This window comes from Falco cherrug, chromosome 10 (genome assembly GCF_023634085.1).
Source record: "Falco cherrug isolate bFalChe1 chromosome 10, bFalChe1.pri, whole genome shotgun sequence".
Classification (NCBI taxonomy): Eukaryota; Metazoa; Chordata; class Aves; order Falconiformes; family Falconidae; genus Falco; species Falco cherrug.
Genome location: NC_073706.1, coordinates 1,636,212 through 1,664,209, shown reverse-complemented (window position 1 = coordinate 1,664,209; position 27,998 = coordinate 1,636,212). Strand labels below are relative to the sequence as shown.

Sequence of the window (27,998 nt, the reverse complement as noted above, 5' to 3'; positions counted from 1 at the left end):
GGAGTGAGAAAAAGCAGAAATTCAAGTAGAAAAGAATAGACTGTCTATCCTAGTCATAATTTTGTCAGCTAAAACTTAGTACATGCTTCTTCATTGCTTTCGGGAGGAGGTGATATTTAAAAGCAGGCTGCACTGCAGTCAAATGGGAGTACAAACAACTCCAAAAGCTTTGCCTATGTTCTCTGAAGATCAGCATAACAAGGGAGACCAGCTGCACTGATTTTCATTAGGGCCTGATGAATAGGACAACAGCTTGCTGTTTCGGTAGGACCTAAATATTTAACCTCTTCTACAGGGCATTTAACTTCCAATGTGTTGCTTGGACTTAAAATATTGTGTTTTACTGCTCCATGGCACTGGAGATATTTGTCCTCCTTTACACTCTACTCAGTCCTGCAAAGCTATCTCACTGTCTGGGACGCAGTAAAGTTTTAAAATTCTCTGAACTTTGATATTTTACCTTTTTGCTCTTCTGCATTTATTTGCTCAACTTCAAACACTTTTTTCAGTGCTGCCAGTGATTTAGATTGTTCTGATTCTGTTTGATGTATCTGGCTCTTCAATTTTTTGTTGCAAATCTTGCTCTTTAGTCTAGTCTACTTGTATCTAAGTTTTTTCTGATGTTATTTTAAATGTTGTATTATCTCTATACACTATTGTGTGATTTTAATGTTAACAAAGTATATTTCCTATGCTGTATTTTTACACTGCTTCATTTGGCTGGCTAAATTATTTTGTTTCCCCATCCAAGTGAGGTAAATAAAATTACTATATAATATTGAAATAGAAAAAAACTTTATCTTGCTGAAACTTTTGTAACTCCTGAAAGATTTTAACGGTTTAGAATTGATTTGTTTTGGGAGTGGTAATATTTCTCTTCAAACTTTGGACTGTAATTCTTTTACTAATTTGCCCTGTAAGTTCTCTCTCTAGCATGTCACAAAAAGGTAACTTTACACTACAGATATCCCAAGTGTCTAATCCTCCATTAGTATTCATAATATTGTATAATTTTGTGCAAGTTTAGCAAGCAACAGTTGCTTTACAGAGTTAACAAGATACGAAATGTAAAGATAATTTGTAATTGCCATTTGCAATACCAACATTTTTCTTCCACCCTGAATTCCTACAGTGTTTTATCAACTTTATCATGACTGCAGTCACTAGAAAACAAACAGTAACATTGTTCATTTTATTACATTTGTGATTTTCTTAAACAGATGCATTTCTTACTGCTTTCCACATTCTCATCTACTTTTTCTCCCCCCTACATTCTCATCTACATTTTTTTCCCCTACTTTATTTCTCCTTGTATATTATACAGCTCTCTTTCTTTTGACTTTCAGCTATATGATGAAAGAAAAGTGTAGTTCGTTGTGTTCAAACGTGCCTTTGCTGCTTTCTGGCATTTTCACAGTTTGTGGGCTATCCTCTTAATACCAGAAACATTTCTGATGGAGGCAGGAAGGGCTCTCGAGAGGTATTATTTGACTGTAGATCTGCCCCCCCCCCCCCCCCCAAGGTTATGTACATTTTATTTCAATAGTTTGAAGTCTCTCCAGCCTACATTTTGGGCTGGTTTAGTCACAGTCTCTCTAAAATAAGGTCTTTTGAAGCTGGGGGGGGGGGGGGGGGGGGCGGCTGGGGGGGGGAAATGTACAACTTTTATGGTTTGTGTTGCTTTGGGCTTTTTTTGCCTTGATTTTTTGGGTTTTTGTGGGGTTTGGTTTTTTTGTTTGTTTTTTTTAAGAACACATCTCCGGTTCAGCTTTCCAAATATCAAACCTGCACTTCCCTGTGCATCTTTTTGCAGAACTTTTCACAGAATAATTTTTTTTTTCCTCTGCTGAAGCAGGCTCAGAAAGCTTTCACAAACATTCCAACCCAAATGCAAAAAATACACAAGTGATCACAGATAGGGAAGATAACTTGGGAGGGGGGAAATCTGATTTTTCTTGTACATGGAAAAAAACAGTTCAATGAAAACTGCAGAAGAATTTTGCCAGCTTCATTACAGGTTTGCATCTTTAGTATTCCCTTTAGCTTGTGATGCACAAGTGGACTCACAAGCAGAGCTACACACAGGAATTAGCCTCCAGTATTTTGCAGAATAAAGACCCACTAAAAACACTGACTAGATAGTTAACTCCTCATTAATTAAGTGCCCACACTCATGTGGCATACATAGTTGCACGGAAGAAATATTGCATAACGTTGTTACTTTTTAACAACATTTCTAAAACCAGCAAATTTAATGAAAAAAGCCCACTGACTTCTTGCATAGCATTTGCTTGTGAAATTTGTTTTTCAAATCACACTATTTCTCTTCAATCTTTTTTCACGTGGGTCATTCAAATTTTATTTAGTCTTCAAAGAAGTATATTTAATTAAAGTTACAAGGAAGTAGAAGGCAGCACTGACCAGTGCTCTACTCGGGAAGCAACTCACTAGACTTTTTTCCCCTCTGCATTTTGAAATGCTCATGCCATGAAAAATATCTGTGATGCATTCCCACCTACAAATAACTAGGAAGACATAATAGCATTTAATTCAGCATTTCAAATCCATTCAACGCGATAATTTTGTTTAGCAAAGTATGAAGTATGTGTTCAGCCTGTCAATAGCAGTATCCCAGTTACAAACAAAGCCTGGCCCGAGCGGACACACACAAGCGCGCCTGCCCTTCCTGTGGAGCACATGTGGCACTGGGCTTTGCCAGGTCCTTCTCCAGGTGCCCCAACCAGGCATCCCTGCAGCATCGCGGCGCCAGCCAGGACAGGGAGCGCTGCTGGGGCCGCAGCAGGTACCTTCTGCCAGGGGAACCCCCGGGAAGGCTGCGCCTGGGAGCAGCACCCCTGTTTCTTGGTGGCTGTAATATGTTTGCTTAAAGGAAAAACCATAAAGGTGACTGATCCCACTGTGGGGAACCGGCCATGATGGCCCACAGAGAATCATCAGTTGTTACATGCGATAAAATGACAAAGCTCTGGGCTGAGCAGATCTAGTTCACTCCTGTGATCAACTAAAAACATGAGTTAGAAAGAATCTGTACTGACACTTTTCTGAGCCCGAGCCATATAGAATCTACAAAGACTTATTTCCCATCTATCTTTCTTTCTTTTTTTGTTTTGTTTTTAAAAAACATGAAATGGCAGCAATGTCGCACAGATCATCTGAAAGCAATAAGCTTTGCATTTCAGGGGACACAACACATGAAAAAAATTAGTACATCACTACATATTTTCAATATATAGGCATACCCCTAAATAATATCTGTGTATATATTATATAGGGATTCACCTTGAGCTTTTTATCGTTTGCAGATTGAATCTCAAAGCTCATTGTTCCAGCATGTGCTTTCTAAGGGTTTAGAACGGGCTGTAGTAGGTCTGACTCAAAGCCTGACACTGGAGAGAAATTTTACTTATTTTCCTAGAGCTAAAGAGGCTTCAGAGATCTCAGGATTTAGGAAAAAAAAAAAAAAAAAAAGAAACAATACCCTTTAAAATAAGGAAATGGAGAGGTAGGTTAAGTTGATAGGGAAACTGTGAAATTACTGCATTTGTCTCCCAGATGATGGGTGAGAAGCGTGTCCCCAGCATGCCCTAGCTGAAGTGACCAGCCACCTCCCGGCACAGATTCCAGGATTTGGAAGACCATAATAAAACCGAACACCTAATCATTAGTTAGCATGTAACACAGACCATGTCATTTCCAGCAGTTTTGCTTAGAATTTGTTTTTCTTACTGAAATATTTATTTTCTTTTAAAATTTCTGTAGTAGAAAACCTGAATCAGCCTTTGGGTGGTCTAAAGTAGAACTGTTAGTAGAGCCAGAATAGTTCAGATCTGGGAAATTTTTTAGACCCGGCTTCTACTTCTGGTCACTTCATCTCATTATGCTTTTGTCATCTTGCTGGCAAACCCTTCTGTCATCGCATCCCGCCTCCAACCCTGCCAAGTACATTCAGGAACTGAGAGACTCTACAGCTTCTCTTTTGTATTAAAGAGATTGATCTTTGAGAGCTCTTTTTAGACATATTTTTCCATTCCTTCGGTCATTTTAATGGTTTCTCCCAACTCTTTCCACTCAGTTAGTGGTGTTCCTGGAGCATGCTCCAGACATAGCCATACCAATCCCAAATAAGCATTCTTCCTCCATTAGTCCTATTTTCTCATTAAAGAACTCCATTAGCACTTTTGACAACCGTGTTACACCGTGAGCTCATTTCCACCACAGCTCCCAAGCCCTTTTGAGTCACTGTTTTCCAGAACAGCAGAAACTTCCCACTCTGAATGTACAATATTCATTTCTTCTTTGATGTTTGTCCATAACTTTTTCATTCTTAGAATGTGTGTTGCTTTCCTATGTGTAATTTATCAATTAACATCTCCCAGATACTTGTCTTCATCCTCATTTCCCACTTATGGGCCACAGATGGCTTTTCCTTCTTCCATGAAGAAAGCTGTGCCTCGCAGCACTTTGTAGAGATAGCCCAGATCTCTTGCTGATCTTGCATAGATACACAAGACTGCTCCGACATCTTTCTTCCATATGGTACACGATGTCCACGTCATAGGTTTTCCTACATGGACAAGGGCGATGCAAATCGATCTTCTTATTGTCTATTTCCTAATTTCTAAAAGAGCATATAAGTGCAACAAATTAATTTGCATTAAGTAGCTGCATGCTTTGATGGCTCCAACCGTTATTCGCCCATGCCGCAGTCAGGAGAACACGACCTTGCCTGCATGTGTAAGGAATGTCCAGAAACGTCCATTTCTCCCCATAGTCATCGGTGACCACGCCAGAAGGGGCTGCCCTCCCCCTCATTCAGCACCTTCTGAGCTGTGCCAGGCTGGCGTGTGTCACCAATGTGCAACGGGCACCTTCAAGCAGAAATTGTGCTTCTTACCAGTCAAAGATTAACACGAGCCAGAACCCTCTAGTCTACGATGTCAAATAGAAGAGTAGGATATTTAGAAGTTCCATTCCACATTGAAAACAAATAAAAGGCATTTATCGTTCTTTCTTAAATATAGCCCTTTAGCCATAGCCCCTTCAAGCCTCCCTTTTGCAGGTCCTTCTGCCATCAGCTAAGGAGAAATTCCTGCCTCCTCTGCAGCACCTGAGGGAAGCAGGGAGTCCCTGAGGGGGCACCTCCCAGCTCTCCCCCACAGCCTGAGCCCAGGTTACAGCTGCAGCACCAGCACCAACCTCAGGCACCAGCAGCGGGGACGAGGCTGCGGACCCGGCTGATTGCTTGAGACCCCAACAGTCCCTCAGAGCATCCTGGGCTGATCAGGAAGTCTGACAACCACAGCTGTACCCATCTTCCATGCACGTACTGCACAGTAGGAACCCTTGCCAACGCTCCATCTCCTATTCCTCACCTGGTTTTCCATCCACCACAAGCAGGCATTGCACGGCACTCAGCACCTCTCCCTGTTCCATTACCTTCTGTGAAACTCTCGGTCCTCTGACTTTCAAGCAAGTTGCTTAAAATTAATCAGCAGCAAAAGCCAGAGCGTGATGTTATTTTGGTTTTATCATCAGATATAAATCGGCTGTTGATCTTATTTATCACATTGCCAGAAGGACTGTTGTTGCCCAAAGGATTTCTGAAGCTAATCCACCATCAGCCTCCACCAGTCACAGATCAAATATCTCACAACTCATACCCTCCTAAAAAAACCAACAACTTCACCTCTTAGATGTCTGGATTGTGACATAAAAGCCATTTTTTTCCTGAATAGATAAACAGAATACAACCCAAGACAACAGAGGCTTGATAGTGAATACAAATGGGAGATCTCCCACACCCCTGTCTGTAAAGCCTGTATCTAGTCATGCATAGGAAGAGAGCAGAAGGATGTGCCAGAAAAGTAATGCCTCTTAATAAAACAGCATGTAAGCTCTTACAGGATAGTACTTCATATAATTGTGTCCTGGATAAGTATTTCTTATAGTTATGTTGTGGTTTATCACAGCAGGCAGCTAAATGCCACACAGCCACTCACTCACTCCCCCCTGCCAGTGGGACGGGCAGAGAATTGAGGGAAAAAATAGTAAATTCGCGGGCTGAGATAAAGACAGCTTAATAGAACAGAAAACAAAGGAGAAATAATAATAATAACAAAATAATTAGAACATACAAGTGATGTACAGTGCAGTTTCTCATCACCTGCCAGCGATGCCCAGCCAGTTCCCGAGCAGCAGCCCCCAGCCAGTTTCCCCCAGTTTATGCGCTGCGTGATGCCACATGGTTGGGGTGTCCCTGGGGTCAGTGGGGGTCAGCTGTCCCGGCCGTGCCCCCTCCCAGCTCCTTGTGCCCCCAGCCTGCTGGCTGTGGGGTGGGCGAGGAGCAGAAGAGTCCTTGACTTAGTACAAACACCAATTAGCAACAACTAAAATATCAATGTGTTATCAGCATCATTCTCATCCTAAATGCAAAACACAGCACTGTGCCAGCTACTAGGAAGAAAATTAACGCTATCCCAGCTTGAAACCAGGACAAGTTGTTTCCCTGAAAAGTGAACTTGGAACAACAGTTTCATGGCTTCCTCTTTCCTACAGTCTTCAAAGACAGACACTTCACTGGCTTCTCATCTTCTGAGAACATACTTATCCTCCTAGAGGCAGTTCCATAAAGCTGGAAAGAATTATATTTCTCCCAAACAAGCTAGGAGAAAGACTTAAACATGCAGAAGATGAGGGACAGCCCAGAACCCTTAAAGAATGCTTTATAACATGCCCTAAATCCCAGTACAAAGGTGGGAGTACATTTTCAAACAGAGTCCTGTCCCTGAAGATGTTAGTAAAAATAAATAAGAAGATTAGAATCATTTAAAAACAGGAAGCAAAATGATAATCTGTGGCAGGCAGATCAAATTCCAAGTAGAGCCTGTAGAGTGCACTGGAAATAATAAACCCCCCTAACAATGCTATGCGTCTCATACATGAGAGCACAACTTGAACTTAAACCAGAAATAACAATACAGAAAAAGTGAAAGGTTCAAGAAAAAAATATTATATTCACTACTGAAGTAAATCCAGATATTAAAAACACTTTCCCTTCTATCAGTCAATCAGAAGAAGCATCAGAGCTCTTTTAAAGCAACTGGTCTAAATAACTTGCCTTCAAGCATGTGACATGCTGGCTGATGAACAGGGAGCTTCTCACAACTGAGATGCACACTCAGCATTGGGAAAGGAGTGCTCTTCCCCCCTGTAGTCCTTAAGGCAGGAATCCAGGATTCCTTCTATAATCATCAGGCTGACTGACTGATCAATGGATCGATCAGCCCACCCAATCTCAACCCCAGTTTCACCCCATACTGGTGGAATCAGTTGCTCCTTTGGGGAAGGCTAGACAACCAGTTTAAAGAAGGTGCTAATTGTTAAGCTGGTGAAGCTGGGTGGGAAGCTCATTCTCAATAAGACATGGAATAGCTAGATAGTTGCTAATAACCTAAACGACTAATTGGACTATAAGGACATTATATGTGCTTTGGCTTGACTCGGTTCCTAGAAAAAAACTGAAGCAGAAAATAGAGAACTTGATTAAAAAATAACTAGTGGAGTGGAGTAAAAAAAAGAGTGGAGTAAGGAAATTATTTGGCATCAGCAAGGTCACTAAAGAAATACTACCTCTGCTCCTAATGAAAAATTAGAAAATTGAACAGAAAAGCCATGTAGATAACTGAAGAATTGGGAGGAGAGTAATTTATACTTAGTAATTCTATGGGCTGAGCCTGTTCATCTGAGCTGGGAGAATATGAGGAAACTACCTCTCAGGAGGGGCAAAAAAATGAAAACAAAAGCATTTTCCACAGTGAAGAGGAAGGTTTAGAAGGATGCAGGTCCTAGAAACTGAAATTAAACAAATCTAGAGTAACAAAGTACCAGACATTTTATCACTTGGTTTAATTAAGAATTAAGCAGTGAAATCCAGGAAAGGTCTGCAGCCTGTCATGGAAGAAGTCAGGCCATGGATCACAGCAGCCTTGTTTGCTTTTGTGAGCCTGTAGCTTCATTACGGCTTTGCGCTCTCCTAGATATTTAGCAGCGCGGTTTATCCACTCTTAGAAGCTAGAGGCTTCTAGCTACTTTCTCAAGAGCTCTTATAAACCATCAGTTTACTAGTCACTTCTAAATCCGTCGTAGGCTCTGTTACAAGGCAGCGTCCATGAGACGAGTCACCAGCACCTCATCGTTCATACTGATCACTACAAATAGCCAGAGAAATCATTGATTCTCTGTGCCTTTTCCACTTGAGCAGCACAACAACTCCCATCACTCAGAGTTGCTTCTTTTGACATTAGTTGTGTCTAAGTATTTCAGTTATTACACTCTATTTTTAATTTTTAAATTCACTCCATCCTCAGTTGTGGCATCTAATGTGTGTCTGACAACTGGGACGCAGATCCATATTTGCTTTATAGGCACCATCACACTGGGTAGTTTTAAAGAAGGTGTAGTTTTGTCTGGCTTTGGTGGGGGGTTTTAATCTGTGTTAGTTTTGAGTATGAAAAGTGGCATAGCAGGCTGACTGACAGACATATGTCTAATTCATTCCTAAATGTCTCTGACTTTGGAGACTGAGTAATTATCTCCAGGCAAGCTATTCCAGTGCTTCCCTATCCTCAATGTTGCAAAGATTTTCCCTATGTCTCATCTCAACCTTTTCTCCTGTAATTCAAACCTCTTTTTGTTGTCCTGACCATCCTGAGCAAAGAATGCAGCACCTGAGCAGGTAGGGGTGGCTCCGAATGAGCGATAGAAGGAAGAGCAAGCAACGTAATTTATAGTTATAGTGACTGTGACGGACAAGTTTTTCTTCTAATCAGACTCTTCCTTTTTAGTCCAAACACAGTTGATCTCTGAGCCCCAGTGAGTCTTGGTTCTAGCTGCCATAAAGAGTGATTCTCACCCTTTTTGCCATCCTGAAATCTGAGCTATGACGGCCCAGTGGACTCAGCTGAACATCCTCAGGATGGAAATTTATTTTCTTCCTTTTCAACCCATCCCAGCTCAAGTGGTTTTGGTCTAAACAGTGTGATATACAGCCTAATTACAGGGGGGGTAATAGATAAGTGTAGCTGCAGAGAGAAAAATAAACACAGGGTGGTTTGAAAGAGTGTGCTGAGCTATCCCCTTCCCTACGTACACACGCAGAGAATTAAAAATGACTGCATTTATATATTTCTACAAAAATAACACATACAGCATCTGTAAATCAGGGCTTTTAGACATATACAAGCCAAATTATGCGTGTCATTGCATAGTCCTGCACATTGCAAATCTTTTTGGATTGGCTGTGTGCCTCGTTTGCCTTTAATTGTTTTTAGCCATCAAGCAGCCCCAAGCGGCTGCAGGTCATAGCAAGGGTCGATGCAGCCCATACAACTTTTGCAACTGCATCTGTGTGTATGGTTATGAGACACAGATGAAGGAAAGCGTCAGCTTTCTTCCATTGATCAAATTATGACTATTCTTAACAGGAACAGACTGTAGAGGATGCCATCAGTTTCATATTGCTGCTTTTTTTATATATATGTATGAGGTACTCAAAAACATGAAAACTGTAAAGCCTTCTGCTTCAGTTAATGAAATGCATGTGCCCAAAACTTCAGGAACAGCACCCATGCAGCATCTGAGCACTGTAGTGCTCTGGGATTTGAGGACTGCCTTCCATCAGGCTTTGATCACCCCGTTCCCCCAGTGTTTGATAGCTGTGCTCCTGCAGAATTCAGTTACCGAGGTCCTCCGGGACCTTAGGACTTGAAGGATGACTGTTATGTTATTCTTGCTTTACCGAAGGAGCAGGTAACATTAGACACCAGTCTAATGGAGGAGGTCTAATTGGAATCTCCTCCTGTGCAACCTGCTCTAGGAGAACCTGCTTCAGCAGGAGGTTGAACTAAATGGTCTCCAGAGGTGCCTTCCAACCTGACCGTGCTGGGATGCTGGGATTCTGACACAAGAAGAGTAAAGCTCAAAGTCAGTATGACTGAGTTTACTAGAGATGGAACATGCCTCAGATACTCTCAGAAATGCCTTCCTTTTTCAAAGTTAAGAGGGAAGCTTGAAGCAATTTTCACTGTAGCTCATTTTACTTTTACCAAAAATACAGTAAACCAGTTCGATGCAACCAAGGAAATGAGGGAATGGTATATGTTCGTAAGGTGCTTTTAAAACCATGCAGTTAGATGTGATAACAGTGTATTAGTATTCAGGCATCCTTAAAAAATTCAAGAATATTTGACCCCTAAAGCATTGTTTCTAGGCATAGAACAAGATCCTTTTGCCTGATCATGTTCAGGCTTATCACAAATGTAAATGAAATGTTCTCATATTTGTCATCAACATGTATGAGGGGATGAAGGCCCACACCACCTTCCACATGAAGTCATGTCAAGTGGAGTATAAAGAAATTGGGTGTCTAGGACACTATCCTGGGAGACATTGCTAGATCGTATGTTATCTCAAGCAATGACATTTTGTAATGATTTTATGGTTCTTTGCTGCCATCCATTTTAATTTAAATGCATTTTTGTTCTACATGGGCAATGAAATTTGGACACAATCCTCTAAATGAACACCAGTATCTGCATACAATATAAATGCTTTCATAGCTCTGTTACAAATACTCCTCTTGATAAACCCTGGGACTGAATTTGCTTTTTTCACAGCTGCATCACATTATCACTCTTGGTCACGCTGTAATCAATACAGCCAGTTCTTCCCTTTCTAACATTTGAAATCCAGAAGCCATTAACTTCAGAAATTTTTTTGCCCTCAAGCTTCAGTGTTTGAACTTGGCCTTTGCACTGTTGCATCTCATCCAGTTTCACTGCTTCATTCCTCAGGATCATCCAGCTGGAGATGATGAGGACAAGGTAGGGAAACAATGGAAAAGTGCAAAAGGAAAAAGAATTAAATGCATGAAAGGTAGGAGAAATGTGTCCAAAGAAAATTCTGTGTCAAAAGCAAAGGGCACAGTGGATCACTGAAAATGAAAGAAAACAAAAGGTAGACAGAAAATAGAAATAAAAGGAGCAAGAAGGGTAAACTGAGTTCAATAGCTTAAAAAAATGTTAAAATTGCGCAGAAACTTAACATACTACATCAAACACAACAGAAGTCTCTCTGGTGCACTTACCTCTGTACAACATACACAATTCATTTTAGTAAACTGATTGTGGGTTTGATATACAGAAGCTCGAGAAAAGACAGTGCCCTTTGTGCTAGGCTCCTATACCGGGGAATGAAAAAAGTAATACACAAAAGACCAGAGAAAAGAGTCTGAAAGACAGAAACGGAATGAGAATGAATTGAGAGAAGCCCTCCAATGCCACCTGCCCGTTCGTCTTTGGTCAATAGTATTTTATAGCTCTGTTGAAGCAGAAAAGAAGCCGAAATTTGGATGTGACACATTTTAATCCTAGAAATTCGTGCCAGTTGTTTGTTTAAAGCCAAGTTAAGATTACACCATTTTGTGCAGGTAAATAAGGATATACACCTGTTTTATGCAAAGGGAAAGCCGAGCCTCACAGCCACCCAGCCAGGGCAGGGAGGAGCCGGTGCAGCACGGCACGTGGTGGGCGCAGACAGTGGGAACACGGGCTTGTCTGGCAGCAGTTTGGGCAGGCTGATGGATGAAATCCCTGAGCAAAAGGCATGTAACCACCCAGCTTCACCTGCAGTACGGGCTCCAGGGCGATTTCTGGAATACCTAAGGGAAAATATGTAGGCTGGAGGACAAACTTAGCCAATAGCACTAAGTAGGGGTATTAGAGGAGAACTATAAAATTAGCCTCAACTATTACCCCTGAAAGAAAAAAGACTTGGACCTAAGTTTGCCTCAAGTCTGAAAACGGTTGCTTGTCAGCTACAGCCATGTCTATCTTCACAGACAGCACACGGAGCATTTCTTACCCAAACTGAGGTTCTGTTTATACCCAAGCACCACAACCGTGCACTTCAGTTTTTTTAAACAAGTTAAGATGCAAGGGTAGAACATGAAATAATGAACAAAGTATCAGACTGGAACAGATTCTCGAAATATGGAACCTGTTTTCTACAACCATGGGCAATTGTTTAAAAGAAAAGTAAAGTTAGACTGGGAGACGCCCAGAAAAAAGTACACAAATGGGACAATCAGATAGTGACATTTCCCCCACCCCTTGACTAACACAAAATAGATATTGGGGGGCAGGGGAAGGGGGGATCAGGAATCATTGTCACTTATAAATACATTATCGTGTTCAGAACAAAAATGTTATGGTTTTTGTAAAATGCATTTGTTCAATGATTTTAGTTGTTATGTGCAAGGGATCCACATAAACGTAAATCTGCATTCCTGATTCCATATCAAAGCCCATTGGTAAGTGGAATTAACATTGCCCTGGTGGCTTCCAGAACAGCTGAGTTTGGCAGAACTCTGATGCTGTGGTAATTATAAATGCAAGCGATTGGAACTAGTGACAAGCAAACCCTGCAGAGATGTGCCCATGCAAGCAGACACAAACAGCAGGTCTGGCAGTAGCCAGGAAAGTTATCTCCAGGCAATGCAACGGTATTTATCATACTCATCTAGCTGTACTGAAGAAAAGGAAAACTTGGACTATTTTGAGGATTTCCTATGATGATCAGTAGCAGATGGGGATATACAGGATATTTCCCACAGGAAAAAGCCTTTTGTACAGACCCTGCACTTAAGGTCAAAGGGATGCGATGGATGTGTGACAAGGAGACCCAGCGCACTCCATTTCATCCTTGCCGTGTGTTGTGAGGTCATAAAACTACTTTTGCTGTGATGGCTGCTGACAGTTAGGTGGTTAGGTTACAGTTATGTTTAAGTGAAAGAAGCACGTTCAGCATCGTGCGTAGGGGGCTGCCAACAGGGAAGACGTGCTGGAGTTCAGCAGCCGAGCAGTGAATCGCAGTGCTTAACCCTCAGAGCAAAGGTACGCGGGAGCCATGCTTGAGTCTGCGTGAGACCTCTGTGGATGGTGCAGTGACAGTGGTGACAGCGCTCATAGCACCCAGGAGAAGGGTACGGCCATTGGGTCCTGCCCTCAGGGAGCGCCCCAGGCACCCCCTGAGCCCCGCACCCCTGGGAACGCACGCTGTTGGGGCACTACATCGCCGGCGAGGGATCTGCGGGAGGGGGTTAGCAGGCTCAGTGTGATCCAGGACAGGGCTGAGCCCAGCATTGGCATCAAGAGATAGCTGTGGGAGATAACGACAAAGAGCCCCTGCTGCAGGTGGAAGTCCCTACATGCCGAACTCCAAAGCTCACTGGGGGCTGAGATCTGGGAACTTGCAGAGAGACTGCCAGGGCTCCTCTGGGCCTGCGCGCTGCCCAGCCGCACAGACACCCAGCCGCACAGACGGACACCCAGCCGCACAGACAGACACCCAGCCGCACAGACAGACACCCAGCCGCACAGACACCCAGCCGCACAGACAGACACCCAGCCGCACAGACAGACACCCAGCCGCACAGACGGACACCCAGCCGCACAGACGGACACCCAGCCGCACAGACAGACACCCAGCCGCACAGACGGACACCCAGCCGCACAGACAGACACCCAGCCGCACAGACACCCAGCCGCACAGACGGACACCCAGCCGCACAGACAGACACCCAGCCACACAGACAGACACCCAGCCGCACAGACGGACACCCAGCCACACAGACAGACACCCAGCCGCACAGACAGACACCCAGCCGCACAGACAGACACCCAGCCACACAGACAGACACCCAGCCGCACAGACGGACACCCAGCCGCACAGACAGACACCCAGCCGCACAGACAGACACCCAGCTGCACAGACGGACACCCAGCCGCACAGACAGACACCCAGCCGCACAGACGGACACCCAGCCGCACAGACGGACACCCAGCCGCACAGACACCCAGCCGCACAGACGGACACCCAGCCGCACAGACACCCAGCCGCACAGACGGACACCCAGCCGCACAGACGGACACCCAGCCGCACAGACAGACACCCAGCCGCACAGACGGACACCCAGCCGCACAGACAGACACCCAGCCGCACAGACGGACACCCAGCCGCACAGACGGACACCCAGCCGCACAGACAGACACCCAGCCGCACAGACACCCAGCCGCACAGACACCCAGCCGCACAGACAGACACCCAGCCGCACAGACGGACACCCAGCCGCACGGACGGACACCCAGCCGCACAGACGGACACCCAGCCGCACAGACAGACACCCAGCCGCACAGACACCCAGCCGCACAGACACCCAGCCGCACAGACACCCAGCCGCACAGACACCCAGCCGCACAGACACCCAGCCGCACAGACGGACACCCAGCCGCACAGACAGACACCCAGCCGCACAGACAGACACCCAGCCGCACAGACAGACACCCAGCCGCACAGACGGACACCCAGCCGCACAGACGGACACCCAGCCGCACAGACAGACACCCAGCCGCACAGACAGACACCCAGCCGCACAGACAGACACCCAGCCGCACGGACAGACACCCAGCCGCACAGACACCCAGCCGCACAGACGGACACCCAGCCGCACAGACGGACACCCAGCCGCACAGACGGACACCCAGCCGCACAGACGGACACCCAGCCGCACAGACACCCAGCCGCACAGACAGACACCCAGCCGCACAGACAGACACCCAGCCGCACAGACAGACACCCAGCCGCACGGACAGACACCCAGCCGCACAGACGGACACCCAGCCGCACAGACGGACACCCAGCCGCACAGACACCCAGCCGCACAGACGGACACCCAGCCGCACAGACGGACACCCAGCCACACAGACGGACACCCAGCCGCACAGACGGACACCCAGCCGCACAGACAGACACCCAGCCGCACAGACAGACACCCAGCCGCACAGACGGACACCCAGCCGCACAGACGGACACCCAGCCGCACAGACGGACACCCAGCCGCACAGACAGACACCCAGCCGCACGGACAGACACCCAGCCGCACGGACAGACACCCAGCCGCACGGACAGACACCCAGCCGCACAGACACCCAGCCGCACAGACGGACACCCAGCCACACAGACGGACACCCAGCCACACAGACAGACACCCAGCCACACAGACGGACACCCAGCCGCACAGACAGACACCCAGCCGCACAGACACCCAGCCGCACAGACACCCAGCCGCACAGACACCCAGCCGCACAGACGGACACCCAGCCGCACAGACAGACACCCAGCCGCACAGACAGACACCCAGCCGCACAGACAGACACCCAGCCGCACAGACGGACACCCAGCCGCACAGACAGACACCCAGCCGCACGGACAGACACCCAGCCGCACGGACAGACACCCAGCCGCACAGACGGACACCCAGCCGCACAGACGGACACCCAGCCGCACAGACGGACACCCAGCCGCACAGACGGACACCCAGCCGCACAGACGGACACCCAGCCGCACAGACGGACACCCAGCCGCACAGACAGACACCCAGCCGCACAGACAGACACCCAGCCGCACAGACAGACACCCAGCCGCACAGACAGACACCCAGCCGCACAGACGGACACCCAGCCGCACAGACGGACACCCAGCCGCACAGACAGACACCCAGCCGCACAGACAGACACCCAGCCGCACAGACACCCAGCCGCACAGACGGACACCCAGCCGCACAGACGGACACCCAGCCGCACAGACACCCAGCCGCACAGACACCCAGCCGCACGGCTGCACAGCCACCCAGGCACACAACTGCACAGCCGCACAGCCAAGGAGGCGCGGAGAATAGCCAGGGTGACTCAGGCAGTCAATGGAGCAGGGAGATATAAACAGATGAAGTACTTGATGTCTTCCCCAGACTGGTCAGGCTGAAAATTAAAAGGACAATTAATTTCTATATGGCAATTAAGCAGGGAGGTGTGGAAGGGCTCTACAATTGCAATAATAGGTCAACTTGTCACAAACCTACAAAGAGATGGACACGCGCTGATTGTGGAGGATAACTATGTATTGGACTTAGCAGTTCAAAAAGTTCCACTCAGTTTTATTTCCTCCAGCTGCAAGAGTTAGAGGGTTAATAATCACACCAAATGGTTACAACTTCAAAAATCTCAAATTTTTAAAAAAATCAAACTGAAAAAATGTGTAATCCCCTCCTTTCACAGCTAACAAGAAGGCCAAACTTGTGTCAATTGCTCTAAGCATATTTTTTTCTAACAGATCACCAGATATTTGCTCTTAATCATTTGATTCAGTTTCATTGTAGCTTTCTAACCACAAGTTAGTTTTCTGAATACTGGGGGTTTTTCATTTCAGCTTTGTTTCTTGTGGAGCTTTACCCATAATTTCTGAACTTACAGAAATCTGTTTTCTCAAAGTCCGCTGGATTAGTTTGCTCCCCTCTCTCCTTTGGTTCTGAAGACTAAATTCTGTTCAAACATCTGTGTCTGCTCTTAATGGTTCTACACCATGAGAATTTTCTATGCAGTAATGTCTACTTTGCTGTTGTAACCTTCTGCTACTAATCTTGCTGCTTTCGGAGATTCCAGGTTTCTTATCCGTAATCATCAGTTTTACTACACATATGCTGTTATTTGCTTGCTGTGTTCTCTGAACGCTGTTCAGAGTTCCCTGTTGCACACATCTAGCAGTCTACGCTGCTCCAAGGTGTGTTACCTTTTTCAGATAAAATGTATATTCACCAATATATACGTTTTCCAGGTTCAGTCACTCAAAGGCTGTAAAATTCCTCCCACCTAAGTGCTTTTGGCAACCCACTCTCTGCCCCCCATGTGCACAAGAATTCATATCAACACATGCAGCTAGGTTTGCATTTTAACACTAGAGTGTACTTGCATGTCACCCTGAAGCGAACACATGCAAGCTGTAGAATTTTACTATTTTGTTGCATTTGCACAGGCACAATTGCATTCATTGGCAGTTTTGCTGAGATAAAGCCAAGGAACTACAATGGAAACAACATTCTGGGACAGAAGTTTACCTAAACAGTACTTTGGGGGCATGTTGACATGGTCTCCAACAGACAGTCATGTGCCAGCTGTGCCAGTACGCCAGATGGGCAGCATGCACTGACCTGTAAGGCATAGGTATGTTCCACAGCGTATCCTGCGACTAGGCTAAAAAGTTGCTTAAGAAAGCAAAACCCACAGCATGAACACCACATGTGCAAATATAAACAGCTTCCAGCTCACAGCTTGCTCTCTTCACTCCAGCTGAGAGCAGGGGAAAAATTAAAGCCCAAATGTCTACATTTACCTGTCCTAGACATGCCGTGTACCACAGAACAGTTTGGGTGGGAGGGGACCTGAAAGGCCACCCAAGTCCAACCCACCTGCAGGGAGCAGGGACGTCTTCAACCACACTGGGTTGCTCAGCGCCCCCTCCAACCTGACCTTGAACATTTCCAGGAACGGGGCATCCACCACCACCTGACATTTGCTAGGTCAGGAACCTAGCCTGATTTTATTATTTTTTTTTAATGCAGAAGAGATACCCTTTTATCATTTTCCCCACTTCTTTTCACAGAAGATGCCCAAACCTGACTGAGATTTCTTGATGCTTTCTAAAGACTGTTCTAACACACCCTTATATATGTAGATAACTGTTTAGGTCATAACCATAAAAATTCAGGTCCCAATTAGAACTTCTTTTTACGTAACTAATTTTACCAAGCTGATTATCCCTGCTGATGTTCATATTCTAGGCATATGCTTAAAATTCAAAAAGAACTGAATAATGGCTTGTGTTCCCAAAAGCTGGTCTACGTTTCCAAATGCGCAGTTGGTCAAATAAAATACCTTACTTAAAGAAATCTTAGCTTGTTTAGCATTTAAGTATGCTGATTTTCACAGGATCTGGGCATACAGGGAAGGAAGGAATTTTTTACAGTGAGGGCGGTGAAAGAGCAGCACTTGCTTCCCTATATGTTCATCTCCCCTACTGGAAAGCTCTGAGCTCGGATGCATCCGCCTCGGCTGCAGCTTGTGCAGATGTCCCTGAATCACCGGGGGTCCAGCCCAGGTGCCCCGCAGACCCTGGCAGGACCCCGCCGAGGCTGGGTCCTGGCGGTGCAGCTGCAGCCAGCGAGGTGAGCGGTGTCGACGCTCTTCCCACCAGCATGGCCGGTGGGACAGGCTGGAGAAACCAGTGAAGCACATGGAATGGGGTGCAGCGTGCAGCCTCTCCAGGGAGTGGGGTCAGTGGAGGCTGTAAAAGCAGGTGTCACACAGACCCGGCTTAGCAGCAGCAGTTAGACTGAAGCTCTTCCGATGCAGCAACTCTGCATATCTTAACTCTCTGGTAATTAAGTAATTACAACCAGATTAACAGCTCAAAACATTTGGTTTCACTCCCTCTTCTTACTGCTCCTAGTGGCTTTTCACTGCCCCAAAGCCAGGCACAAATCTGGAGGCTGCAGTGCCCCAGGGGAGGCTCCCCTACCTCTGACACAGCACAAAACTAATGCAGATGGAAATAAAATCAACCTCAACCACGTAAAAAGGCACCAGGACGGGGACACGCACTGTGCACCCTGCAGAGCTGCACTGCTCACGCGGGGCTCGGCCAGGGCCGTTGGCTTTCCTCCAAGGCCCACAGCCACATCCTGCAGAGCTCAGGCTTCTCCATAAACATGCTTAAATTCCCTAGAATTCATTACATCTCAGAAGTTATTAAGTACATACTAAACCCTAAGACCCATAAACGATTTACAGCACTGGGTGTTCTATAACTTGCATGAGTTATGGCTATGATTTACCATAGGACCAGAGCAGCCACATCAGTGTATAATAAAACAAGACAGTTCTTCAATGACTTGTTTCAAAATGGCAAAAACTAATAGGAAACATAATTTGTGGGTTTGTTTTAAATTATTGTCATTTTTCCAGGTTTTGTAGCACAAATTTTTAAACTAGGTTTTCTGGGAAAAATCTGATGATGTGATTGAGCCAGGCAAAAGTGACTGCAGCAGTTCTTCCCCCCTTGGTCACACAATACACAGCACTAAGCCTCAGTGGCAAGAACACACAGCTTTTGGGAAATCTGAACCTTTTGAGAAAAGAACTGGGGTGGTGGGGGGTGTTAGAAAACAAAAGGCCATCTGTGAGAGTTACATTTAAGGCAGCATTGTTCCCACTCGGACAACTGCAATCTTAGGTGTGCTGGTATCAGAGACAAAGGGTTGGAAGCAAAGGAATTGTCAGAGGTACGTTGCTAAAGCTGCACAGCATGACAGAAAGCCATTGCTGAGATTTGTATCCTTGCGTCTCTCCTGTGTGCAGGTTTTGACCAATTTGGTTTTCATAACAATGGAATTTTTCCTCCACAGGATGGAAAGCAAGAACCTCTTCCTAAGCCTATTGCTCTGCTACAGTTTGCTGAGAGCTGCCGCTTCCCACATGGTGATTGAGGAGAAGACGGAATGCAGCCTCTCGAAGAGCAACAAAATGCACCTCTCGGATCTCCCACCCATCTCCATAGTCGGTTGGTAAAACCTGCCATTCGGTGCCAAATCAGCAAGGTTTGCAGCAAACACAGCCGTGGGTTGCTGTGGGCTGCTTGGCCAGCTGACCACAGCGTGGCAATTGCACCCCAGTGCCTCAGAGTACGCGGAGCTGCAGTGGCAACACGGCCACAGCAGCTAAGAACGGCAACAAGGCAAACCACAGTTTAGAGCAAAAAACTAAACAACTAACTAAATGCATAAATTTGTTTCATCTTACAGATTTTGCTTCAGCTCCTCTCATACTGTAAGTGTTTTTATGTTAGAGAAGTGTTCTGCCGTTAATACGGGCATTAGCCTTCCAGTACTCCAGAAAGTCTAGTGCAAAGAGAAGAAGTCAACCTAACTTTTTGGGGTTTTTAGGATCTGCTCTTGTAGCTGAGAACTCAACAGTTCTCTAAGGTGTTCATTTAGTGTAAGGTATTAATTAGATATAAATTCAATCTCAATTTACTTTCATACCAAACAATTTTTAACCAGGGGAAGAAAAGAGCACTGCAGAGGATAGCCAGGGCTCATCCCTTCACCCAGGACAGGACCAGCGATGTCGCTGCTGTTACGGGCCGGTGAGCAGCTGTCCTGTTAGGGCAGTCCCTTGTCAGGGCAATGCTTACCCATTCACAAATTTTTGTCCTAGTGTCTGCCCTAACTCTTTCAATGTAATTTAAGCCAACTTTTTCCTTCCAAGAAAGGATAATTAGCTGCAGAACATCATCCATAACTGTATCAAAAATATAACAGATCAAAAAATAAAGCTTCTCGTGGTTAGCTTCTTTCCACAGGCTTTTAGGAATTTTGCTTAAAGCAGGTTGGGTTCTTACCTGGCTGCCTGTATTTTCTCTGCACGCTTGCTGAGGACAATAATTCTTTAAGGAGAAGGAGTTGCCCCACACATGCATTTCCAATGAAAGCTGAACCTTCGAATCCCGAGTTAACTCAAGGTTGCTTAACTGCAAGCTTAGTAAAGCTGATGCTGTTCCGCAGCTTCCCAAGCTATTCCATCTCATAGTCCTTGTGATCCTAGATGCCTTCAGTCTCACACTTCCAATAACTTTATTATTCCACTTAAAATCAGAGATACAAAATGCATTCCCTTCAGCTGATTTCACTTATCTTCTCACAAAAATGTGCCTGTGCCTTAAACATGGCAGGTGGGCAGTGCCATGCCATATCACTTTGCCAACCGCATTCATCTGAGCAGCATGCTCAGCAAATATCCACGATTTAGAGCAAATATCGCGAGTGTTTAGATAACCACAGCCACCCCTCCCCTCCTGATAATATCAATTTCTTTATAACTTATTGCTTATAATCTGTCATGCTGATATACATAATCTATTTTTATATTAGCCAACAGAAAGATTTCTCATCAGATCAGTTTAAACATTTTGGATAGACCTTCCTATCCCAGTGACATTTCTTTATACCAAGTCCAGTTCCTTCTGGCTGCCCACACACAGCAGAGATGCAGGCAGTCATGTTATGGCTCCAGTTTTAAATGTTGCCATAGCCATGCTTGAGTAATGAAATTCATTTGCAATCAGCTGTTTACACACCTATCAATCAATCAATCAATCAATCAATCTATCAGAGTGCTCGTGGTACCAACTCAAATTCAATAAAAACCAAGATGGAATTAAAAGGTAAGCAGAGAATTTGTTAGCATCGGCTGGTAAAATACTCAATCATTAATTAATACACGCTTTTTATAGCTCTTCAAATTGCAGTTGTATCAACAGGGCTCAGCGGTGCGTGCTATCAGTATCTTCACAAGCCTGTTATGTTGTCCTGTATCGTCACAGCCGAGCTGTATAAGGAGCTGGCCCGCTGGGCAGCTGTTGGAAATGCAGTAGATAGAGGAATATGAGATTAGAGGCCAGCTGGGAAAAGCAAGGGTTTTACCCAACCCAGAAGAGACAACTACAGCATTCACTTGTCAAAAAAGGCATCTCTGCATCTCCCTCTCATCTGCCCACTGAGCATCGTTTTCTTCACCAAATTCCCCGGAACAATCAAAGCATGTTTACATCATGCCAATATTTAAATCTCTGCTCGGTCACTTCATATAACCTTTCACTGAATGTTGTTGAAACAGTTTTCTAGATGGAGCAATCCAGACAATCCTGTACAATTGTACTGCAGAAAATTAAATTCATGTAGAATTAAATGGCTTACAAGCATCTTGGTTAGAATCAGAAAGTTTCAAAGGGCAGCATAACAAAGCTGGCATAATCTGCCAGCTGGAACTGGATCCAAACCACTAATCCTAGTTAGAGCAAGGCCCCCGTAAAGACATGCTCTTATTAAATGGCAATAACTTTATATTCTTGAAGTATAGTTTTCCTTCCCACTGTTTCTTAGAAGTGTATAACCCTACCTAAAATGACAAAAGGATAATAAATGAAACTCCCCAAAATAGCCTAAAATATGTATTCTTCATTCTGTAAATCCTGGCAATCATTAAATATTCAAAAAGATATGGAGAGCAAACACTAGAATAGACAAGGGTCTATCATTCATTGGTGGGCATATGTAAATTTTTCATCCCAGTCTTTTGTTACATACAGGTAGCACTTATTACAGACCTCACACTCACAGAATAAAGATATTAAACATACCATACCAGATTAGGGAGCTGGGAAGTGTCTCACACTTGAACAGTCTTGCAGGGTTGATCCCAAGAGAAGTCTTAGTCACGGAGTTTATACGTAGTAATAAACAGCGTTAGAGTTGGAATGATAATAATGACAATAACAACTGCAGTAAATGCTATTAGCCTTCAAGGGATAATAGGAGGAAGTTCACAAATATTAGCGATTTGATCTAAAGAAAAAAAGAAGTTACATCGGGCATAATCTGAACACACACACGCTAAATTTACCAGATCCAAGATTCAACTCTACAAATATTCACAAACCTTCCAAAGCTACAGGCACACTAATGAAACGCCTTTGCAAGTCATGTTCTGTAAAACAAGGCGGTGGGTGAAAAAGGACCAAAATGAAGAAGGAAAGGTGGGATCATACAGATGAAGAGTTTATGCCAAATCAGCAAAGAGGTTTTTGCTTGCGAAAACCAGCGTACGCTCATTAATGCCTGCAAAACTATGCAGGTAACACCACCTATTAAGAGGAAAAAAAATACAGGATTCTAAAGGTTTTTCCCATTTTTATTCATGTGACTAATGTGCATAAGTAACCCTACCTTTTATACAGAGACCTTTAATTTTATTTCTCTGAAATTATTTTTCTTGCTCACACCTGACCAAACAATGTGTGAAAAAGCCCTTCCACAGCCCTGCCACCAGCACCCCTCTGCCTCGCCGAGCCCCCTGCCCACGTGCGTCTGGACCCGCTGGTGCAGGGGGGTCACCTCCTAGAGGCGACGTGCGTGGTGACAAGGTGGCTGTGCAGGTTGTCTGCCTTCTCTCCCACAAAAATACTATTAAGCATCTCAATTAAATAACACATGATGTAAAATTGATTTAATATTATGTTGTGCTCTTCTCTTTGAAGACTTAACTAAAAGATCCCAGAAAGTCAGCAGGAAAGAGGCAGAGAACAAGAAATCCTCCAAGGTAGGTGGCTGTTCAGAGAACTCTGCTGAATTAGAGCGGTTTCTTACTTCTGCAGTTTTCCTCAGTGTGCTCATTTGCAAGGCTTTTACTGCCATACCCCAATTTAAATAATTGACATACAATTTGAAGCTCTAAATACTGTAAAAACAGATGCAAAACATTAATGGTGGAAAGAAAACTGTGTGATCTTAGATTACTCAGAGGTGGTTGTTTGGGTTTGAAGGGTCGTCTTGGGTATGATTTCGCTTTTGGTTTTTACAGACCTCTTTTACACAAAAGTTACTTTAACCTTGAGCTGATTTAATTATTTGTAAATTTATCGAGGCATCTGCCATAAAGAGGGACCATTCCCAGCCGCACTGTGTGGGTTCACCCTCAGGCTCTGCAGCCCAGGGGCACAGGCTTTCTGTCTGCTGGGTTTTAACTGCAGGTGCTGAAACATTAAAGCAGAGGCATACAAAGAAGCTGGTACTTGGTTGAAAATGTTAGCTAATGATTTTACCAGATCAGTAAATTCAGATTGATGGATTTCCTCAATGTGACGTTACCCATAGGTCTCGAATGTAAAGTATTACAGGGTCCAGTACTTCAGAGATTGCCTAGAAGAGTAGAAAATAGCATTTTTACTTTATTTTTAATGTGTTGTGATAGCCATTTATAGCCAAACCAGTCACTGCTGCAAGCAGAAACGTTTCAAGGTCCTTTTCCTTTCTAATTGACTCCCTGTGCCAATAACCCTCCTAGAAACACTTCCTGAACTCCTGGGATGACCCAGGCTCAAAAGGATGTCATTTAGTTCCATTTAGTTCCTTCAGCTCAAAGCAGGATATTCTTGTGACCAAACTTTGCCAAAGTATTTTGGCTTAAAGGCTCCTAAAGCACTTAGAGACCACTTAACACTTTACCTTAAAACTGAAACTCCTGAGGAACTCCCGAGCTGAAGTGTAGGGTGCCTGTGGCTGGAGGGCTGCAGCGATCTCCCCTGGTCCCAGGCACACGCTGACCAACCCCAAGTTTTCCACCTTTCCAAAGCACGGACAGATGAGTGGCACTCCCTGGGTAGGCTGAGAGATCTTCTTCAGCTCACTTACCCGTGTCTGTAGTTAATTCCCGTGCACAAATCTGGTGGCACAGAGTTACCGAGCTCCAACAGTAGCTCCAACAGATTGGTAGGGAGGCTTCGCTCTTTCCTTTGAAAAGTCTGGGGATCCAAGAGTAATTCCTTACTTTATGTTACTTGTAACGTCATTACCTTTGCAGATTCTTCCATCCCTTCCTTCACTGCTGCCACATGCTTCCCTACAGAGCATTTCCCAATGCTCTAGCCAGTCACGTTTCCAACTGCTCAGAACGGGGGGCTCAGGAGGTTTACCATGTTGTTCAGGAGGTTGGTCCCCAGCCAGTGTTTCCCGTGATCCAGTCCCACCACACCTCTGCACTGCTGCTAACACAGGTCTCACTGCTGGCAACCGCCTGCTCATCTCCAGCCAGCTCCTCTCACAGTTTGCTTTCATTGCACCTATGCTTTATCCTGACCCACACCCATGTCACCTTTATGTGAATTTCCATGTGTTTTCTTCTAGAAAAATGCTGAGCTGAAGATATCTCCAAAACCAAGGCCCACACCAGCTGCTGACTGTGTGCCAAACTTCAAAACCTGCAAACCGCACTTGAATTCATGTTGTAACTACTGTGCTTTGTGCAAATGCCGTATTTTTCAGACCATCTGCCAATGTCTAATGTTAAACCCAAGGTGCTAAGCCAAACTGGGAACGCAATAAGGCTTCTGTCTTTCTTAGTTTCTCAAGCATATATTGCAAACTGCCCCATGTGTATAGCAATGAAAGTAGAGAGCTTTGAAGCTGGAGGCTTGGATTTGCCCCTCTTAAAACCAAACAAACAATGGCAATTTTTTTTCATGGGGTTAATGCTACCATAGATAGGAAGTTTTTTGAGGGAGCAGACAACCAAGGAGATAGACATTGAAGAGGAATTTTCAGCAAAACTGACCTACATTTTAAGAAGAATTCTTGGTTCCTGTTGGTTTGGGGGTTTCTTGTTTGATTGGGATTTTGGGTGTTTGTTTTTGTGGGTTTTTTAAGGATTGCATTAACCACAGACTGCAGCATTGCCTAACCAGCACTAAAAAACCTGTGCCAATGGCACGCAAACAGCCTCACTAGAGCAGTGAAGTGAAGGACACGAGCCTGGGTTTGCCACAGGGACCACACAGCACCAGCTCCCAGCACCAGCTCCCAGCACCGCCAAAACATCACACTGAAAACGCAGGCTTCAGGGTTAACTGGCTTCCCACAGGAACACGGATTCAGGACTTTGAGGAAGAAAGGAAAGATCAGCAAAAAATGAATGTGTATCCCACATGTACTCTTGAAGAAGGCCATTACAATCAGTCTGTCTTTCCCCGCCCATTCTTACTACGGGCAACTCCCAGCACCTACCCCAAGCATGAATCCAGCTGGCAGCCTCCATGTGCTGCATGCAACCCGCGCCCAGAGGGAGCAAAAAACTTACCGAACGCCATACCAATCCTCCAAGGCTCATAAACAGCTCTAGAGGTACAGGTGAAGCAAACAGGTGTCTAGAAGACATCTTTCTGTTCTTGAAGCTCTCTGCCTTACCCTTGAGATACCCGAGATGGCACAGGAAGGAACCTGTGGTTACACTGCCAGCAGCGGGGTGCGTGCTCACGGGGGAGCCGGGGGGAGCAGACCCAGAAGCTGTCCCCAACATCGAAGACTCTTCATCTGCCAAACTCCAGCTTTTACTTCTTACCTCCTCTGCTCTGTATCCACAATGTTCCTTGCCCCCATCTTCTACACTTTTTTCTTCTGTGGGCCTTTCTTGGTTTTAGTATTTTCCCTTCATCCCACTGCTATTGCCAGTGTCCACAGGAGCCGCGTGCACCCCCAGGGCTGAAACTGCATCCTCCATGTTCACTCCACCTGCCAACCAGATGGCTGCACCCATGTCCACACCAAAGATCTTCAGCTTTCACAATCAGATATTTTCTAACCATTAATTTTCTAATCCCAATCCTGAATTTTCTAATGCTCTCTGCATGTCTAATTGAGAAGAAAATTCTTTACTGATTTATTTCTAAACATGGCTGAAGGCTATAAAAATCTTCTAGGCAGGCAGGCAAAGATGACACAGATGACACTCCAAAAAGGCTCAAGCCAGATGAAGGTTTTTTTCTTCTAATAATAATCAGCCCAAACCTCAGAGCTCAAAACATAGCTCAAACTTTGACAGAAATGTTTGTTCATCTTAGAGATGTATACAGATGACAGATTAATCTACAAAAGGGCCCAAATAAGGACAGGATGTCATTGTGTTACTCATCTTTTATAAAATACATCAGTTGTCAGATATGATGCAAGCTTGCATTCCTTTAAACATATATGTCTTTTAATCAGATATCCTGGCTCAGGAACCTGTGAGCCATTCCATTATGATAAAAAGAGGATGAGAAGGGAAAATGATACATTACAATGGGCTTAGGAAACAGAATTGGGCCGCTTCTTTTACTAGGTGAAGATTTAGGTTCCCATCAAGTTGTTTCCAAACTCTTGTAACTATGAGAAGTTGTTGTTGGTTCATACTAAAATCGTATCAATAATCACACAACAACAACTCATATGGAAAAAATACCATTTTCTTACCAACTGATGAGAAATTTATATTTTACCAGGGTGGAGGGGAGCAGAAGGAGAAGAAAGGGAAGGAAGGAGCGCCAGAAATCAAAGAGACAGCTGTTCTCTAGACAGCAGCTCCCACTCCAGCTTTGCAGAATCCCAGAATGGTTGAGGCTGGCAGGAACTCTGAAAGTCATCTGGTCCAACCCCTGCTCAAGCAGGGCCACCCAGGGCTGCTTGCCCAGGGCCATGTCCAGACAGCTTTGGAATACCTCCGAGGAGGAGCCCCCCAGCCTCCCCAGGCAGCCTGTGACAGTGCTCAGTCACCCTCACTATTAAAAAAAAGTTTCCCAATGTTTGACTCTCTCCAGCGTGTCCACGTCTCTTCTGCTGGGGAGCCCCAAACTGGACACAGCACTCCAGGTGCAGCCTCACCAGTGGTGAGCGGCGGGGAAGGATCATCTCCCTGACCCGCTGGCAAGAGTCTTCCTGTCGCAGCCAGACACCGCCTGCGGTCGCGTTCAGCTGGTGTCGCCAGGAGCCCCAGGTCCCTCCCCGCCAAGCTGCCTCCCGGCCAGGGGACCGGGGTCACTCCTGCCCAGGTGCAGGGCTGCGTCTCCTCCTCGAGCTGCCGGAGGGTCCTGCCGGACTTTCTCCAGACCCTCACAGCCCCGGCCGGCGGCACGTCCCTCTGGCGCGTCGGCCGCTCCTCGCGGTTGTGTGTCACCTGCAGGTGCTGAGGGCATGCTCCCCCTCGTCACCCAGGGCATTAATGAAGACGTGGCCACAGCTCGGGGCTGTCGGCTGGGAGGGGAAGGGCCGAGCCCACAGCGAGGAGCTGGGGGCGGGGGGCGGGGAAGGCAGAGCCACCGAGCACCGAGCACCGGGTGCTGCATGGCCGCAATGAGGGAAAGGGAAAGATCCTTTCACACGACAGTGAGGGTATTTGCTTTTCAACACATATGCACATACTTTTTGGTATAGCATTTATATGTAGTGCATTTTGAGTAATTTGGTTTATTGATAAGCCTTCTACGTAACTGGAATTTATTAGAAAGGAGTTATGCTTTCTTTGCCATTTATCTATCACACCAAAGAATATATATAATCACATACTCTGAAATGGTTATTAGCCTTAACGACTTTACTTTTCTGGGTAATGATCATGTTGCTTGAGGTTTTTTTAAGATACAGAAATCAGTAAAACATGTACACCTAA

General features: G+C 45.4%; 1 protein-coding gene across 3 annotated transcripts; it reads left to right on the top strand.

Moving 5' to 3' along the window:
- Positions 1-3: 3 nt before the first annotated feature.
- LOC102052526 (agouti-signaling protein) lies at positions 4-27,998 on the top strand. 3 transcript variants are annotated; one of them, XM_055722930.1, is made up of 4 exons: positions 4-264; positions 19,373-19,527; positions 23,062-23,123; positions 24,707-27,998. In XM_055722930.1, the coding sequence occupies exons 2-4, from the start codon at positions 19,374-19,376 to the stop codon at positions 24,881-24,883; spliced, it is 393 nt and encodes a 130-aa protein (XP_055578905.1). In that variant the 5' UTR covers positions 4-264; position 19,373; the 3' UTR covers positions 24,884-27,998. The 3 variants fall into 3 exon arrangements, with proteins under 3 accessions (XP_055578905.1, XP_027653462.2, XP_055578904.1); XM_027797661.2 differs by lacking the exon at positions 4-264 and adding an exon at positions 19,199-19,249; XM_055722929.1 differs by lacking the exon at positions 4-264 and having other exon boundaries at positions 19,353-19,527.